At 31.3% G+C, this 19958-nt stretch overlaps 2 protein-coding genes across 5 annotated transcripts in view; both read left to right on the forward strand.

Moving 5' to 3' along the window:
• The first annotated feature begins 315 nt into the window (after positions 1–315).
• LOC144852210 (cation channel sperm-associated auxiliary subunit gamma-like) lies at positions 316–9958 on the forward strand. 3 transcript variants are annotated; one of them, XR_013614279.1, is made up of 15 exons: positions 316–451; positions 1675–1839; positions 2180–2295; positions 2415–2631; positions 2849–3086; positions 3584–3705; positions 4146–4286; positions 4675–4831; positions 5135–5294; positions 5415–5597; positions 5767–5869; positions 6603–6771; positions 7158–7244; positions 7402–7576; positions 9935–9958. XR_013614279.1 is itself a non-coding variant. In XM_078709968.1 (14 exons), exons 2-14 carry the CDS (start codon positions 1711–1713, stop codon positions 7494–7496), a joined length of 1917 nt encoding a protein of 638 aa, XP_078566094.1. In that variant the 5' UTR covers positions 316–451; positions 1675–1710; the 3' UTR covers positions 7497–8048. The 3 variants fall into 3 exon arrangements, 2 of the variants coding, with proteins under 2 accessions (XP_078566094.1, XP_078566095.1); XM_078709968.1 differs by lacking the exon at positions 9935–9958 and having other exon boundaries at positions 7402–8048; XM_078709969.1 differs by lacking the exons at positions 316–451; positions 9935–9958 and adding an exon at positions 1173–1190 and having other exon boundaries at positions 7402–8048.
• LOC144852198 (ubiquitin carboxyl-terminal hydrolase 34-like) overlaps positions 8479–19958 on the forward strand; it is a 46837-nt gene continuing 35357 nt past the window's right edge. For both annotated transcript variants that reach the window (XM_078709948.1, XM_078709949.1), the window contains exons 1-8: positions 8479–8643; positions 11243–11327; positions 13025–13559; positions 14228–14278; positions 17389–17538; positions 18150–18217; positions 19113–19305; positions 19683–19741. In XM_078709948.1, coding sequence (XP_078566074.1) covers positions 8595–8643; positions 11243–11327; positions 13025–13559; positions 14228–14278; positions 17389–17538; positions 18150–18217; positions 19113–19305; positions 19683–19741 — 1190 coding nt within the window. In that variant the 5' untranslated portion in view covers positions 8479–8594. The remainder of the gene's footprint in view (positions 8644–11242; positions 11328–13024; positions 13560–14227; positions 14279–17388; positions 17539–18149; positions 18218–19112; positions 19306–19682; positions 19742–19958) is intronic.

A 19958-nucleotide genomic window follows, 5' to 3' on the forward strand; every position in this document is an offset into this window, starting at 1 on the left:
TATGAAAGTATAACTTTTAATAAAGCAGCAAAATTTCATATTCAAAGTCTTTTTTATTCATGTTTTTTAGGACAATACATCTTTAAGGCTAAATATGAAATACAAGTCAACTCAAAATTGAAACTGTACTCTCTGGAAAAAAAACACAATACACACAAACACAATATTTAAAAAAATATATATAAAATAATTATTTTATTATCTAGTAAGACTAAGCAACATGGGTGCATGTTTTGTAACATTATTTGTAGTTTAGTATAATTGTTATATGTAAAAAAGATATAAATTTGTAATTTGTAATGTCATTTTTAGATTCAATAATGACGACAATCCCAATCTCGGAGAATATTGCCGAATCATGTGACGCAACCAATCTACATTTACGCGACTTAAGTTTAACTACATATCAGTCTACTCATATGTTTATATGGGGTAATGTGATTTTGCATAGGTAAGTTGTAATGAGTTTTCACTTGCTTAATAATTTGCATACTTATATAGTCATTTGCATGCATGCTTGTTGTAAAACACTTGTATGCAAATATGCATATCTAATAACCACATATTAATAATTTGCATACAGTATGTATAATAGCTATTTTTGTAATTGTAGTATGCTTACATATTCTGTGTTGTGAACACAATTAACTACTTGTAAAATGATTTGCATATGCACACTTGTAAACAAATATACATACTTACATAGCACATATTATATTATTCATATATTTGATGTATAAATCTGCATTATGTATATTTTGTGCATAAATCTGCATAATATATTTTGTGTATAAATCTGCATAATAAATTTTGTGTATAAATCTGCATAATATGTATATGTTTGTGTATAAATCTGCATAATATGTTTGTGTATAAATCTGCATAATATGTTTGTGTATAAATTTGCATAATATGTATATTGTGTATAAATCTGCATAATATGTATATTGTGTGTATAAATCTTCATTATGTATATTTTGTGCATAAATCTGCATAATATATTTTGTGTATAAATCTGTATAATATGTATTTTTTATGTATAAATCTGCATAATATATTTTGTACTTCATAGTAATGATTTAGGTAGAACTATTAGACAGTTGAGCCAGTATACATCCATTGCCAATATCACCTTATTTGTCAGTTCACCAAACACGCCCCATTTCGCAATATTGAACCAACTAAATGAGGTAGCCAATAGCATAGGCAGTTAATTTCGTTACAGTTGATTTGATGATTTCAACTCTCTCAAAACTGGATTCCCTAAAAACTGGAAACTTTTTAAAATCGAAAGTTCCACATTATTTTGAACTTTTACCAAAAGTATAGTAGCCGCAAGGTGTCCAGCTTTGGGAGAGTTAATTTTTAGTTTTCTTCATGTTATAGTTATGTTAATTTTTTATACCACACAATGTTGTTTCTGTTTGGATAAAGACATGACTAACAAAGATATTCTAACAAGATTGTTTGAATTATTAGGGACCTTATTAATCTTTCATTAATTGTTTAATATGCATTATTTTATATATTTTTAATAATATGTAGGTTGTTAATTTAAATCGCAATTTAAGTTTTTAGGTGAAAGTTTAATCGCCGTTTTGAATCAAACTTTAACATATAACTGAGAATAAAGGAGAAACATGTTAAACAAATTGCCTTTTATTTTTACCTTAGGTTTGGTATGGTCTTATTGGTGATGTCGTCTCGCTTATGAAGTTAAAACCCAGTTCTGGTTGGTCATTGGTTCACTCGTTAGCGAATAATCATCACAGCAAAGAATTATGGGATATGTCATCCACGGTATCAATATTTTATGATTCACAGACTGTTTTACATGAAGTTAGTAGATTTTTTTTTTGTATAGAAATTTAAAAATACATAATTTAGTAGTTAAATATTAAAATATATAAACCTTTGCAACAACGTTGATAATGACCCCACATATTTTTTGACAACAGTGAAGCAAAGTCGTGAAAAAAGCCCCTTTTTTAAAAGTGTTTCTATAGGACTTTCTCGTAATGTTATAATATAGGAATTTACTGATTTTCGATGACAATCGGTGAACCAGATAACTATTTGTAAATCAAAATTTGAATGTCGAATGCATTGTTTTTTTTTTCTTTTTTGATGAATTTTTTTTTAGTGTGTCGTGCTAAATAGATCATTGCTTTCTTTTCAGTTAGTTTTATTTGAAAACAATGGTGTGCTGTATTTAGAGCCACATGTTATACCAATTGGCAGGATACTCCAACATCATGAATTCCTAGAAAACCTGCAACTTTATCCTGTTGACAGGTAACTATCCCAGATTGTCCAATTCAATCAGCTATACGACTAAGTAATAACATGTTTAACTCTCTGGCAAACATGAATTTATCTTCGATTTATCTGTTACATTTCTCTATCAATTACAGGTCTAAACACACACCGATTGTTTATCAAAGTCGGTGCCCATTCACAGAGCTTTCGTTCGTGTATCACAACAGAGCTAAGTACGAGAGGCTTGAATGGTTTCAATTTAATGCACCGCATCTGGCGTGGCAAAGTCAAATTCACACAGCAGATTCGTTAAAGGTTTATCAAGGCATCGTGCAGCAGAGGACCTCGCAGAATGAACAAAACTTACTACAGGTTTGTACATTTTATAAATGAAATTAGGTGATGTGCCCAAATATGGTAGTGATATGACATCATCACATTTTTTTTGTCACATAAAGTTTGATAGTGTAGACAAAGCTTAATAACAATAGTTACATAGAAAACTTCCCACAATAAGTGTACGTACAGGATATGCAATGAGATCTCGATCGAACATATACAAGTGTTTTCTATCTCAATCATATTTCAGCCTTATTCGCATACTGACCCATTTGCCAAATGGTTGTCAAGACGACAAGACAACACGCTTTATAATGACTACATGTTTCGTAATAAACTCCTTACCTATGGAGTTCATGTGTTCCCAACGGAGTATAAAAAGCTGTACGATCAAGACGATATAATGAGCGACCAGCTACCCAGGAGAATATTTCTTGATTTATTTGATTCGTATACATTCTCCTTGGTGCTGGCTATTGACAAGTCTGGTAAATTTATATTTCATTTATATTTACTTTATTTTCTTAATTAATTAGTAATTGAAAAATCTTGATTAACAACATGATCAGAGTTTACTTGTTCAATCAGAGTCATGTAACATCTTTTATCCAGCTGCTATTCGGGCACTGAATGCTTGTCGGTATACCGTACGAGAGTGATGTGACACTTTTTAATTGTGTTTGTTAGTTTTTAATTTATCTGTTTTTGTATATCTCAGAGCAAACATAATTTCTATGTATATTTTATATGCAAATGACAGTAAATGGAAGTAATTTTCCACTGATGAATGAATGAATGTTTGCAAAATGTACATTATTTTTTTATGCAATTTTAAAATATATTTTTATTTTGATGGACAATAAAATAATATAGCGAGTGCAAAATTGATTAATCCAATATTATAAATGATGTTTTCTTTCTAGACGTGATATGGTAAAATATTACTGATATTATTACTCTTTTGTATAAATATATATATTTGCAGAGTTGACAGCGTTTCATAATTTAGAGAATCTATGTGTCTCAGTCTCCTTGTCAAATTACTCGCTTGTGCATGTACACACAGACAGACAGACATCTTATGTTAATAACACAGTGACATATGAGGTAAGGATCCAGTGGTCACATGCACCATTCTTCATTGTATGTACACAGGACCATCAGCTTTACATCCTATCTGAAGTATGAGATAATGAGAATAAAGCCCCTTCCTTAAAGCCGATTTTTCACTAGGCGAATTTGTTTGTATTCATGTTTCCATCTTCTAAATCCCTCTCTATGATAAATTGTAGTTCCTTGAGTTTTTCGCTTCAGCGTCCATGAGCACTCATGCATACACGATGAACATGAAAATCGCAGCTATTTGCTCTTTGTAGTGAAAAAGGTATCACAAACTAGACGAACAAATTCGTCTAGTATAAATTCGGCTTTGTGAAGACAATCAATATGGCACAGAAAAATGCTCGAACCCATGCCTCTCAAATGATAGTCTGTTCCCTTACCATTACGCAGTATATAGTTATAGAGTACTATGAATTTATTTGTAGATAACACTGGTGGACCAGGGTCAAATGCAGCATCAGGAAGCACCAGGACAACATCACCATCCTGTGACTATGCTGCTCCAAGTCTGGAATAGCAACTTCAAATGTGTGAATCCATACACTGTTGATAATGATGCCCCACAGGTATAAGCGTCTGTCTACACTATCAAACTTTATGTGACAAACAAATGTGATTTGCCCATATATGGACATGATGGGCATATCACTACCACATCACACTGTTTTTTTTGTCAACTAGTTTGATAGTGTAGACATATAGCTATAATCACCTCACAAACCAGATAGCGGTAGAATAATAACTTAGTAACAGTCAGCTGTACCATTTATTTTAGGGGTGTGTCCAGATTTTAAAAACTGCATAACAATACACAAAATGAACACTAAAGCACTCCCTTCCCCTTTCCTTAAATTATTGTCCCAATTTAAAATAATTTTTTCCTGTATCTTTAATCTGCACCTTATAGCTTTATTTAAATAATAATCATTGAATTCTGGTTTTATTTTTAAACAGGGAACATACAGCATGTCGGTAATGTTAGGCTGCCCTCCAGCATTAAAACTGGTGTTTGACATGGCGTCTACTTTAGAACAATTGGTGACAATGCATCAGAAGCCATATGACTGCGCTCATCCTCAACCAGATATGCACTGTTTTTATTATGATCACAGTAAGATCACTTCTTTACACTTAAGTATCTCCTCTAAGATCTGTCCTCACTATCAAACTTTATGTGACCAAAAAAAATGTGATGTGCCCATATATGGGCATGATGTCATATCCCTACCATAAAGTATATCACTACCATATATGGGTACATCATACTTTTTTTTTCAAACTAGTTTGATAGTAGACAGAGCTTTAAACCTCTGGCAGAATTTTGCTTGTTATACTAACCTAGATATTGAAAGAAATAACAAAGATGTAATTAGATTAGTTATTATATTATTATCATTTCATGTTTTTATTGTAGCCTTTCATCCCGTATTCAAATTAGTTGATCTAGCAACAGGGAATTCAACCAATTTTACAAGTGACTATACACTGACTGTGATTGGTGGATCAGAGACCAGCATTGATGACATAAAGATGTTTAGCGCACAGGACATTCTGCGTCACAACTCCCAAGAAAAGTAAGTGTTCACCTTTAAGGCAGAATTCCCCTTTATTTCATAATTCCCCTTTAAACCAAAGTTCCCATTAATTTTTCTATTTACAATATATATATATATACTGAAACATAATTTTTTTAGTGCTGGATCTCTAATATGGATACCATTGGATGAGGAAAGTCGTGGTGACGGCTCCATTCCCATATTTTCCCATCTGCACAACGGAATCGTGTGGCGTTGTCAGGATGGATCTCCTTGCTCCAATGTACCTGTTCAACTCCCATTTTCACCAGAATATTATTTTCTCATTGAAGTTTCAAACTGGTACGTTTTTACTTATCAAAATGGCATCAATATTATTATTATTATCATTAGTGAGTTTATGAAATGAATGTTGTCTGGTATGTGTGTACTGTACATGTAAATAGTATCCTGCAAAAAAAGTATAAGTATAATTAATTTTTCTACAAAATTTTTTCTTTCTGCTTTCTAGGGATGTTGGGAAGGAAACGACAAATTGTGGCTACAAGATTCAGTTTATCATAAAAGTACATGGTCTGCAGATAAGCTTTTATAGATCTCTACGAATTATGGGGGTAAGAGGATAATGGTATTTATAAGGTTTCCTCACACACCAATCTTGCTTGTATTTTGTATTTTAAACTACGTATTTCATCTGTATTTTAAATGATGTGTTTTGTTTGTATGTTACAAAATGTTCACCTTTTTAACTCATTTTAATGTGAATTTTTAACTTTGAACAAGCAAAAATAATTTCAAACCATGTACATGTTTTACGGTTTGTGTTTGACCATGAATAAATAAATGAAAAGAAGAAGAATTCTGTGATGATGATGATGATGATGCATTTACACTGTGTGGTTGCCCCCTATTTGAAAAATATATCTTTTATCTATTTTTTTACTTACTATTTATTTATACTGGGTGACATCTTCAGTCAAAGACTGGTCTCCCAGAGGGCCCAGTTATGATCAATAGTTGTGTGTACTAGTACACCGGGGTAACCCATACTTGTCCTTCAAAGTGCACATTGTACACTGTACTGGACAGTTTATAGTTCTTATCAGAGAAGACTCGTTCTACCACCAGAGAACCATGGAGCGAGTGAGACTCGAACCCTTGCCGATGTTATGGCTACGTAATTACGTTTCCATTGTCTTCACCGCTCAGCCACTCTGTCGCTTGTTCCATTTTAAAGCACCATTCTAGTGAGCTTTTAGAAATGACTTGGAACTGTCCATTATAACAATCTTAAGCCCTGATGACTAGATTCTCATCATTAGTTAGCATTTTTTTTTTTTTTTTTAGTTTACATTTTTAGTGTTAATCTTGACTTGTGGACTGTACCTGTGGTGCAAAGAAGATGATTGGAAGAACTGGAAATGTATTAAAAACGCTTTTTGTAGCAATAATGTTGTAATACCTGTAGTTGAAGAAAGCTCTTCTAGTATTCTACATGTGGATGACTCATCACAAGGTTTGTATTGACTGATTATTGATTAGTATTGATCGATTGTTATCGATTTATATTGATTTATTAATATTAAATAGTATTGATTGATTGATTAAAATAGTATTGATTGATTTATTACAAATTATTTGTAATAATTGATTTGTATTGACTAATATTGATTAGTATTGATTAATATTTATTAGTATTGATTGATTCATATTTATTATTGATTTAATCAGAATTTAACTGTTGATTGTTATTGATTTGTATTTATTGATATGAGTATTAATTTATTAATATTTATTTTAGTTAATTAATATTGATTATATTGATTGATTAATATTGATTATATGTCCTTTGATAGCAATTAATCACTGTTTATTGTTTTCTGTTTTAAATTCTCTACATAGAATCAGACGTAGAAAGTTCAAGTTCTGAACATTTAATGGAAGTTGTAGAAGGAAATCCAGAAATTCTAAAAATGATAACACCATCAGGTAAAAGAACTTCCAAATTTAAGCTCAGCCCTTCATATCTCTTCCTCCCCACTCCCTCAAACTATTTCAAAATCCTGGATCCGCCACTGCTTTTCATGGTTCAGCACCCATCAAATATTACAAAATCAATATTTAACATCTCATAATTTGTTTACAGGAGTTATACATTTTCCAACCATTGAAGAAGAAGACACAACAACAAGCAAAACAATAGAAAATCACCAACAAGTACTTAGCATTCTCCACGAATGACAAAGAAGTGAAAAGACCACATCTATTTTGAGTGCTCTAAAGCTCTGTCTATACTATCAAACTTGTTTGACAAAAAAAGTGTGATGTGGCCAAATATGGTAGTGATATGCCCAAATATGGCATCATCATGTCCATATATGGGCACACCACCACATAAAGTTTGATAGCTTAAAGTCTACGTACAACACAGTCAGCTGATAAAATTATTAGTAGCAGAAATTAGTTGGATCTATCCTTGCACTTTTATATTATATAATGAAGCCAGATTGACATGATAATGTGTTTAGTAGGGACTTGATTTAAGTCCAAAAAATAGATCAAATCAATGAGGGCAAATATTGTAACAGGCCGCTTACGGGTAAAAAATTCAGTTCACCATGACATAATGGTTTCCATCTGTAAATATGTAAATTTTAGGCACGTCATTATACAAAAATGGCAATAAATATAGTATTTCTGGTTATTGAATACTTTTTGGTATTGTCATTAAAATCATGATAGCCTTTGTTTGACAATTGGATTTTATAAATACAAATGAAAATAAATGTTTGTTTATTTAAAATATGTGTGAATTTGGTATTTATAGTGTTTATTGTTTATTTATAATGTTTAGTCTAACATTTGATATGTAGGCCTACATAAATGATTACATGACATCACCCCCTACTATTTAAAAAAAAGGAAAAATAACAATAATAATATGTATGACTTTTTATAGATATTGGATAAGCAACATATACAGTACCATGGAGCTAAAATTAATTTTATAGCTCCATGATATTATATAGGCCTAGTACTATTATGTGCGCCATAAAATTTATATTGATAAATAACAGTAATATAATCTATGAAATCCAATTGTATTTAAAATAATATATTCCCCTTAAATAATAATTAATATTCAAAAGGACCGGGCTTATTTACGAGCTTTAGCATGCTATGTGGGTGGGGGAGAGGGGAAAGGGGGGTACAATTTCCCAGACTACTTTGCCAAGATGGCGGCTGTAAGGTCGAAGTCTAAATCGGGCTAGGGATTTCGGCTTCTGTAAATGCTCTATATTTGAAATGTAAGATTTTTCTACATCCCACAAAGAAGCTATGGCTACGTGTGATTCATGTGCGGATCTTTATCGCCTACTTCAATCATGTAAGTGTGTGATTAACGTTATGAATCTTAGGCCTAGGCCCTGGAATTAATAAAATATTGGTGTTGTCGGTGAAAGTGTGCCCGTGCTGTGTGTGATTGTGAAGGACCAATGAGCGGTCCGATACATGGCTAGGCCTGGGCCTAGAGGATGATCCCAGATTGGTAGCTTAGAAAAGACACTTATTTATTTGCTAGGGTTAGCTGATATACCTTTAATAATTAACCAATCGTCTAATCATCGTGCAACTTGACAATTTGTTTTATTTTTATATAATAATAATAAATAAATAAATAAATGAATGCCATGCCATGCCATAGTATCATGGTTTGTTTTATGTTAGGCCTCCTAGCTAGGCTACTTCTTGTTTTTTGTAGGCGAGACGGATCCCTACTAGATACTAGACTATGCTATACTATTACTAGATCTTGTGTAGACTCTAGACCTGTCCTCTATCTAGCTACAGTACAGTCGAATAGGCTATTATTAATACTATAGTATTACAGTACAGTATATTATGTAACTTTTAAGGCTTTCAAAGACTAGGCCTACCTGCTGTATGTATGCTTTTTAGCGTTGTGAGTAATATTTAAAAACTAAAAATGTATTCATGACTGTTTTGTTTTACATTTTTTCACATCAACTTTGTACGAGCTGTACTGCGGTTACATTACAGTCCCCATTGTATTGTCCGCAGCATTTCACAATGTTACACATGATTTTTTTCCTACTTCGTTTCTGTTAAGCATTTCACAATGTTACATATGATTTTTTTCCTACCTCGTTTCTGCTAAGCATTTCACAATGTTACACATGATTTTTTTCGTACTAGTTTCTGCTTTATATTATACCATCATTTGATATCAATTTCGGCTCACGATCAAAGGCAAACATTCTTTTAATTTATGCAACAAGGTTTATTTTTTTTAAATGTAGCCTTTTGTATTTGCTGTAAACATTTAAAAATAGCAAAATATGTTGTTTATGTTTCATTGAACTAGATATAAACTTCCTTGCATAGTTCAAATACCCTAGATCTATTTTCAACACAATTTTATGTAATATGTATATATTAAAATTAGAAATATAGACTACTGTACATTATGTTTGCTATTTATATTGAGGATGGCACATTTTATTTCAAATTGATCAAGCAGGGATGGTTCGTAGAACTAAAACCTTCCAAGTGTAATTCCAATCATTTTAAAAATGAATATCCCATGTAGGAATGCATGTTGCAGAAAAAATGTGTAAAGCTCTGTCTACACTTTCAAACTAGTTTGACAACAAAAGTGTGATGTGCCCAAATATGGTAGTGATTTGCTTAAAATATGGTAGTGATATGACATCATCATGTCCATATATGGGCACATCACATTTTTTGTCACATAAAGTTTGATAGTGTAGACAGAGCTTTACAGACAAACGTACTTGACTCTCAATCGAGGTCTCTTTGAGAATTGGAATAAATTGGAATAAAAAGGAATTGATTGATAAATAAATTGAAAATTGGAATCCTACAAGTTGTAGAGCACTACTTTTGTAAAGGGTTCACCTATTTATGTAACACCTCTGTCCCAAAAGTATAGTGTTGTAATTTGATAACAATTATGGGCATTGATCTGTATTAAGCATGTCATGGGTGAAACCCATTGAACACATATATTGAACTGTTATGTGCTGACAATTATTCAAGGATGTATCACAAAACACATTTAGTGTTCTCTCAATATAGATTATTAATCCTAAACAATTAAATGAGAAACCAAATCAGATATAATGTACTGTAAGATGTGTAATTTATACAAAAAGGTTTTTGTACAGAACCTTTTCAATTCAGTTAGCCTCACTGATTGTTAATGGCTAAGGCTAGAGCCTACAGTATCACTACTAGACAAGTATTATCAAAAGGCAAAATTGCTGAAATAATGACAATGCAATGATAATGTCCTACAATGTAGGATATGAGGATCTCAATGTACTGTAGATACAAATAAAATTAAAGCAAAAAGCAATCAAAACGATTTAAGTAAATAAAAAAATTACTGCTTTCACTTAACACTAACCCTTCCGTTATCAAATTTTTATTTTCTTTTAAGTTCTGTTATTTATTTGTTAATTTCGTAGCTTAAGTTAGTTAAGATGTTTTAAAAGGTACCAAGCTTGATTAGCTTCGGCTATATCTTGGCTACCTTTTGTATTGATTGTTTGATACAATAAAGAAGAAGAAGTACGAGTTGGTATTACAGTAAATGGGAATATAAGGTATACATGAGTGGCCTAAGTATTTATTTATGTTTAGTTTTCATTTTAAACTCTGGGTAAGAGCTAATTTATTCCGGGATATATTGCTAGCAAAATCAGCTTAGGAGAACACTTGATAATAATCATGTTTACTTTTTAACATATTTTAATTCAATATTGTTTGAAATAAAGAGTATTATAAAGGAAGGAATTTGTTATTGGAAGATTTTACTAATTTAAGGAATTGATTATAGATTGAATACTGAATAAAGATTTGAATACAGTGTGTTGTTTCTATATCCAGATTCAACAGCAAAAAGAAGGAACATTATAATAAATTACCATCTCATTTCACAGATACGGTAAAGAGTGCATCTGGAGAGCAGTTTGATGTTAGGAAAAGGGATGTTAATGTTTTGCTGGAGTTCACACAGCCTCAGAGGTATTTTGTAATTCCTATCATTTTAAATACAAATCCCTAGGTTTTACATACTGACAGTATTAAAACATTATGATAATAGCCATATTGATTAATCTGAATTTGCAGTAAGAAAAACAGATTTGTAGTACTACAGTCGAATCTCCCAATTCGACTTCTTGAAAACAAGAAACTCTTCCAATACCAGACTTTTCTTGGGGATCAACAGGTCTAAAATTCCTTTTTACCTTTGAAACACATTCCAAATACCAGACTTTCGGGAAAACCTGACAATGACATACAGTATTTGTCCAGCCAAAAGTTGTCCAGTATTTGGAGCGTTTACTGTATTGCGTTTTTTGCTATACCGCCATTTGGTAATTCTGTATTGTTACTATTAATAACTTTTATTATACTATAAAGACAATTATCAATCAATAGTATTGATAATTGGCTTATATTAATTATTATAAACATTTTTGGGTGGGCCTATAAAACTTGTTGGACTTACAGACAGTCAGTAATTCCAACGTTTCAGTTTTTTTTTGTACTTTAGATTATTTCCTGTATAATAAAGAATTTTATGGTTTTTGCTTATTTTAAATAAAATAACATTTCCTGTGAGCAATCATTTTAAATATAGTACAATTTAAACAGAAAGTTAAAATACTTTGAATTTGTATTTAAATTCAAAGCAAATCAATGCAAAATTAATTTGTATGATTCCGTCTTGTAGATAAAACAAAGTAATTTATATTTATCAAAAAATCTGTTTTTTAAAATAAAAGAAAATGATTTACTAAATTGCAACAAATGTTAAAATTGGCGACTATAAAGATTGGTATATATAGTCTATTTCGTGCCAGCTTACCTGGATAAAACAACATATCCTTTATCCATCTCCGTCCAAACAAAATTCATAAAGTGTAACATTTTTGCCACGATATTCCCCTAAAAAAATTAAACTACCACAATTGTCAATCATCCATGTGCTTGCTCATAATGAGTAAATTTATTGGTTACTCTAATTTATTTTATAATTTTAAATAATTTGACTATTTAAAAGCGACCCTTTCTTTCTTGTCTTTAAAGATATTGCACCCATGAAAAAAATAATTTTTTGAATTTTTTGTGTTGAATATGCCATAATAGTTTAATATTCACTTTGACCAAAAATTGAATAAACAAAACATTTATTTACCTTAAAAAACTGTAATTTAAAGCAAACAAGCCAATGAATGGTTTTTGGTTGAATTTAACCGTTTGTTTTGTCTTTTTATAAGTGAAAACATTATTTGTTTTTTTATGATTAACTTTATTAACTACAAAAATGGCCTATTCAAAATCTGATTTTATTAATCTTCATTTTTCATGCTTTTGTGGGACAATACATCTTTAAACTTGTACTCTCATATTATTTTTAGTAGATTTTTTAAGTTACAAGCTAAGGAATATTTTCAAATAGTGTTTAGCTTACTGCAAAAAGGGCAACAGACTTTTATCACAGCAACAATTTAAAAATTGCTTCTGTGATAAAAGTCTGTTGCCCTTTTTCACCACGTCTGGGACCACTTTAACAGCTGGCTATGAAATGACTCCTACAAGTGTGAAGTTCTTGTAGGTTAAATTCAAATGACTTTGGGATTTCTTTTATTGTTTTATTACTTTAATATTATTATAGTATAATATTGCAAAATATTTTATTCTTATTTAATTTACAGGCAATGTAACTGTTGTTTTAAAGACTTTAAGAACTTTGAAAGGTTAAACAATATAGTTCAAATTCTTTTACGTTTTGCGATAAACTCTATTCCGAGTTTTCGCCTTTTAACGCAAGATGAGCGTGAATTTGAGTCTTCAGATAAAGGAAGTATCGAGTTGATACAGAGAGGAAATGGTACCACAAATGCGGAGACCACTGAAAAACAATTAAAAGATGAGCTTGAAAAAGTTGTAAGCAAAAATGTGAAAAAAGATGAGGAGGAGGAAATAGTTGGTTCGTCTGAAAAGACAGATCAAGACGATATGAAAGATAATAAGGAAGTAGATGAATCAAATGATGAATTAACGAAAGAAAAAGCGCCCTCGGATGAGGAAACGAAAGAGGCCGAGGACGATGAGGAAGAGATGGAAGTTGAGGTGGAGATGTGGGGAATTAAAGACTATGAGAAGTTACTTCATCTTGTTGCAAAAGTGTTTCAAATGAATTTTGCATTGTACGCAGCACACAAGCACATGTGCCATGGAATTACAGAGGTAGGTTCAGATTTATTAAAGAGACCATGTCGAATGTATTCTACTGCAGTTACTGCAGTAACTGCACTTTGTTTAACTCTTTAAGCTGGCCATAATCATACACACTTCACTCAACACATTAAAACAAACTAAAATCAGACATTATTGCCAAAAAAATTCAATAGAATAATGTTGGCATGATACCTACCATAAGTGCTTCAAATGAGCCTCTTTAAAAAAAAACTGCCCTATTTGAAAATGAAAAAAACCAATTAGATTTAGCTTTACACAATCATATTGGACGTTGGTAGGAATAGTTAAGCCGCCCAGTGATATACTGAAAATTAATTAAGTCATTTATATAAACAATAAAGATGAGAAAAGCTGTGAGAATGAAAAAACCATGCACAACCGATTCGAACCAAGAACCATCATGCTTGACGTCCTAACCATTAGACCACTGCAGATGCTTTTCATGTTTTGTTTTTGTTTTTAATTTGATTAGAATAGTGAATCTTTAACATTCTCGTCCTTATACAGTACAGTATGATACTGATAGAATAACTAGTTCTCAATTATGCACACGCAACAGAGATCAAATTGATTAGTATATTTATAGATATATTTATCATAATTAATATAATATTCATTTTATAATATATATTAATAATTTTAAATTTTTATTGCAGGAATTATCATCTCAAGAATCGGAAGCATTGGGAAATTATTGTGAAATGAATGTAAGAATTAAAAAAAAAAAATCCTTTTTTTATTTGTTTGAACATACTTATAATACATATTTTTATATTATAAAAAATAATATATTTAAGTTATAATGTGTTTGCTTTACACTACTGGAAGTGTGAGTTGATTTGTTTGCAATTTCATACATAAACAATGCACACCTACATAACACATCCACGACACTTCAATGAACTTGTAACCCAACCCACGCTTTCAACTCTTGACTATAATCGTTGACCCTACCCCACATTATTGTCACTTCCCTTCTCCTACACAGTTACTGATTACACATGACATTGGAATTACTCTCAATCTCACGCATTCATAAAGTACAGTACCCCATCTTTTAAAAAATAACCATCTTCAACCTTTTTAATAAACCATTTATATTCACCCAGATTGGCTTTTTGTTATCCAACGAATACTGTACTGTAGGTTTATTAAGAAACTAGTCTACTGTAGGTACAGTACATTCCTATTTGATTCATTAATTTTTGTTTTTTTTTATAATAATAATTCTTCTCCCCCCTATAAGTACATGATATGGAAGTTAGTTAGTCACTCTTTGTTGGTATTTTTCCATGTATTGAAATTGCTAAATTATTGTTAAATATTAAAAACAAATTCAGTATATTCATCATTTTTAAATCAACAGAACTTTCATAAATTAACTTTTAAGTTTAAATCTAATCTAAATAATAACATAACAAAAATAGATAGATATTTATATTTTAAACAAATTTAATATAATAAAGAAAGTGTCTAAAATGACTGTCCTAGACAGCTGACCGCTGAAACTGAATTTGATAAAGTTTGACGCGTTGCCATTATGGACGTCTGTGCTCATGCTGAGAGCAGACTTTGATTGACTTGGTCAACAGATGGCAGGCTTTTCCTCGGTCTGTACTTAGAATTTCAAGGTTTAACATAGATTTTATGTCTCCATTACGTACAATGCCTTTGATAAAAGCGTACTGTGTGCTTAGATCTAGGATGGGTTGCAGTAGGTATCAAGCATAATGTTGGTAACTTTGTCAACAGATGGCAGGCTTTTCCGCTGTCTGTACTTAGAATTTCAAGGTTTAACATAGATTTTATGTCCTTGATTAATGATAAATTGTTGTTTGGTTGAGGGACTGTATGGGGGTATGGTTTAAATCTGGGGTGGGTTAGATAGCAAGAATAAACCTGGTCATACAGTAATAGTGTCATCAATATTGCGAGACAAATTATGAATTTTAAGAATGGGTGGCAAAACATGGGGTCTTAGTGCCCCCTTTTTCCATTATTCAAAGGTGCTGTCTACACTATCGAACTTTATGTGACAAAAAAAAGTTATGTACGTGCCCATATATGGACATTTTTGTGCAGATCACTGTCATTTTTGGGCATCACACTTTTTTGATAAGTGTAGACAGAGCTTAACAGTCGCCCAGCACTATCACATCTTTGGTGTATGTTCTGGGTGTGTACAAGAGGTACAATACAAATGCTGTTTATAAGTTACTCAGTACAGGCCTATGAGAGGATCGAATATATTATAACAGACCTTGATTTGATTTCCAAGAAGAGATGGTTGTATGTCTATTGCCAAAGGCATGAAGCATGCCAGGAGGTTGATTCAAATTAGAAATGACATGTAATAATAAATTTGTGTAACTTCAGAAAATGTTTTTATTCTGATTGCCATACTCTATAATATAAATGAACATTTTTCAAATTATTGATAATTGTGTTTGAGATAATCTTTAATTTAAAAGTATTTAATTATATTTTTGTAACTTTAGAAAACATTTTTATTCTGATTGCCATACTCTCTATAATATACTATGAACATTTTTCAAATTATTGATACATACTCTCTATAATATACTATGAACATTTTTCAAATTATTGATAATTGTATTTCAGATAATCTTGAATTCAAAAAGTATTTAATTTAATATAAAAGTTTATTTATCAAGGTATGAATTATAATATTTGATGATTGAAAACTCCATATGTTATCTTTATAACCCAGGGTGGGTTATTTAATTTAATTTTTTTCATATATTCTTGCATTTTGTTCTGGGATTGTTATTAACAGTGTACCATACCAATTTACTAGACTATGTACACATGTATAGTAGTTTGCCTGCAGGGCTGTAGCCACCAGTATGGTTGGTAAGGTTTCAACCTGACCACTTTTTCACAGAGGCCTTTGACAACCCACTGGCTTGAACAAAGATTGTCTTGCGAAAACCACTTTTTTTCTTGTGGCTACATCACTGGCCTAGAGTAACCACACTTAATGAATAAGGAAATAACAATAGACAACTAACATAGAAAACTGAACAGGAAACATTATTATAATATTTAATAGTAAACAAATGTCAATTATCACACTACTTCACATTAAATTGCCATTCAATGTATTTGAATTAAGTGTAATGGGATAGGTATTAGACAGAGAATTACAAAACTAGTTTAATTAGACTGAAACAAGTTCGCATGTGAAAATGATAAACATTTTAATTACACATTAATTAAATTTGATTGCTACAAAACATTTGATTTACAGTATGACCCTATTAAGGGGACACTTTTGGGACCCAACAAAGTTTCGTCCTATAATAGGGGTGTCCCCTGAATGGGGGTTAGCAATAGTGTTAAAACATATATAAGATAAATATTTTATTCGTTCAATAACTTTTAGAAATTTGCTTTTCTTTGGCATTGTGACTGTCACATTGAAATACTTAAAATTACTTACATACATAATACAGTAAAATAATTTAAATACAAATGAGTTAAGTAATAAAATTACCACCGTACAACCTGATTAAAGTAAAAATTGAATTTGGATTTAAAAAGAATTCGTGTATTACGTCGTACGAGTACGCGGTACACATAATATTATGCCAGACTATCTATTATTGGATTAATAATATAATTTCCCCTCATTCATTTTATGAGAAAGTGTCCCCTTAATACAGGTGTCCCCTGAATAGAGGTGTCCCAAAGTAGGTATTCTAACAAAAATAGAATACAGCAGCATTTTCTACATAATGTCATGAGTTGTGGAAGCAATTAATTAATTTGAATATTTTCTTTTATGTTTTTGTAGGACCTGGAAGTTCCCATCCTGCTCCTTCGTAACGTCTGCTTTTTCTGTGACAGCAATGGCCTGTCCGTTATGCATAACTGCTTTGATGGTTCAACGCCGGAAGCCTTACACTTTGGCCTAGCTCATGGACTCATCGCTGTTGTAGCTAACGTAAGTATATATATTTAGCATAAACATCCATTCAGAGAGAATGAAAAGATAACCAGAACTAGAACTCTATGGACTACCAGACTATGGACTTCAGGTTACATTTTTTGTTTGTTTTTTAAATCTCATTTTTGTCCTAAAGCTCTGTCTACACTATGAAACTAGTTTGACTAAAAAAGTGTGATGTGGCCAAATACAGTAGTGGTATGCCCAAATATATTAGTGATATGACATCATTTCCATATATGGCCACATCACATTTTTTTGTCACATTAAGTTTGATAGTGTAGACAGAGCTTAAGTGAATAAGTGTGACATATAGCATATTCAATAACAAACTTTTTTTAATTCACTTCAACAGGACAATTTTTCTTAAAATTTTTATTAGACAGCTTTATGTAATTTTTTTGCGTGGTAAACAATTTATTCAATTCATTTATTGACTTTCACCGCACATTCAATATTGTCATAATATATAGCAAACAAAACTACTATACAATGCTTACATAGTGGCATTATAACAATTGACATCATCCGCACTAAAACACCCACCAACCTTCATTAAAAAAATTAGAATAAATAAAGTAATTGGAAAAGTTTTTGTATTTTTTCAGCTTCGTATCTGGCTACATATCCACGCCGTTATGCAGTATGTTGCGCCACTACGTGCCCACGTCATCAGGTAAAATAAAACATTAACGTAACACATTTAATTTTTATATGTTACATTTCATTCATAAAATATGTAATGTTCTACTAAACGCAGTCCAAGTTGACGTACAGTATGTGATATCATAAATATCTACCTGTTCTTTTAACCTAATATCATTTATGAGGTATTTCACAGTTCTCAATACTGTAAAATATGGCATTGTTTGTTCAGTGTATCAATATAGATAAAGTGGTACATGTGTGTGTCACACATGGTTACCGTAGCATGTATTTTTTAAGTTAAGTTATTTCTGCATGGTTAAATACAGAGGTAACATGGTATACATGTGATGCTGTTACATGGTAAAGCATCACGTTAATAGAGGTGTCTTCTTAATAGGGGTTTCCATGATTGGGGTTTCCCCTGAATAGGTTGTCCCAAGAGCATTATTTGTCCTATCAGGTTAAGGCAGAAATCATGAATAATTCATGATCCTAATTATTTTCTATGATAAAGAATTAGCTGATCTACTTCCTAAATATAACTTAACCTAACCCTCTAAACTCTCTCACCTATTAAAATAAACATGGATGATGTTAATGGGCATCGAACCCAGGACAACATACCTTTAGTCTGAAGCCTACACCTCTCGACCATATATTTGGTATGGCAAAACCTGTTGACACAAGGTATTTGATGTCTGTCCATGTTAATATATAGCGTTGGTCATGAATTATTCATGATTTCTGCCTTAACATTATAGGAGAAAAAATAACGCGTCCCAAGAGAGCATTTCCACTGTAATATAAAAATTGAGTTGACTTGATTTTGTTTCCATTCATAAAACACTAAATTTTATTTTTACTATGAATATTAATGTTTAATTCGATTGCAAATGTATTTTTTTATAATTCCCAATTCGCAGGTATCTCTGCAAATTGAACGACAATGATCTACGTCAAACAAGTGCTCGCAATATGGCGGACATGATGTGGAACATGATAAAGGAGCCGATCGAAACCGCTTTACATTTTGATGGAGACAGTCTTGAACTAGCTTATAAATACTTTCTATCTTCTACTCTGACGATGCGGCTCACAGGGTTGAACCAAATAACGGTCAGTTGATTTTTATTTAATTATTTTTTTGCGTTATGGAAAAATTAGAATAGAAAATATTAAAATAAATGTTAATTTGAATTTAATAGAGGACAAAATATAATTAAAGATGTATTGTCCCCTGAAAATATAATTTTTAAATATTTTTAATGTCACATAAAAGTGATCATTTTTGACCGAAAATTGGACGGAAAAAATGTATTTACCTGAAGAATCAGTAATTTAAAGCAAAAAAAATTAATTCATAATCAAATTGGCTGCCAGCCAGTCTTTCTTCAAATTGATTAAAACAATATTTGAACTGTACTTGGACTGTATTATATTTCGCTGTCTTTAGTTCAATACTATTGTATCACATTTTGTATTGTTTTTTGCAGAGTCAAATTCATCTTTATAATGAAATCTGCAGTAGTGAATCTATAACAGACAGTGAAAAGTAAGTAATTAAAAATATTGAAAAGACAGAATAATAATAATGACATGAATAATGGATTGACAAGAAAGCTGTATTTTATAGAGGGCAATTTGCAAATGAAAGCATAGTCTTGACCTCTAAGTTTTGGGAAAAAAAATAAAAAAATACAACATCAGGTTCTTAATTTTATAATTGTTTGGCCCTGGGCACCTTCCCCTCTTATTTCAAAATCCCTGAA

This window comes from Antedon bifida, chromosome 9, assembly GCF_963402885.1.
Source record: "Antedon bifida chromosome 9, ecAntBifi1.1, whole genome shotgun sequence".
Taxonomy (NCBI): Eukaryota; Metazoa; Echinodermata; class Crinoidea; order Comatulida; family Antedonidae; genus Antedon; species Antedon bifida.

Bases quoted from the DNA above. Each gene is read 5' to 3' on its own strand.
- LOC144852210 (XM_078709968.1), top strand. From the start codon at position 1,711: ATGAAGTTAAAACCCAGTTCTGGTTGGTCATTGGTTCACTCGTTAGCG. The intron at 1,840-2,179 runs GTTAGTAGATTT...CTTTCTTTTCAG, and splicing joins CACAGACTGTTTTACATGAA to TTAGTTTTATTTGAAAACAA. The intron at 2,632-2,848 runs GTTTGTACATTT...ATCATATTTCAG, and splicing joins ATGAACAAAACTTACTACAG to CCTTATTCGCATACTGACCC.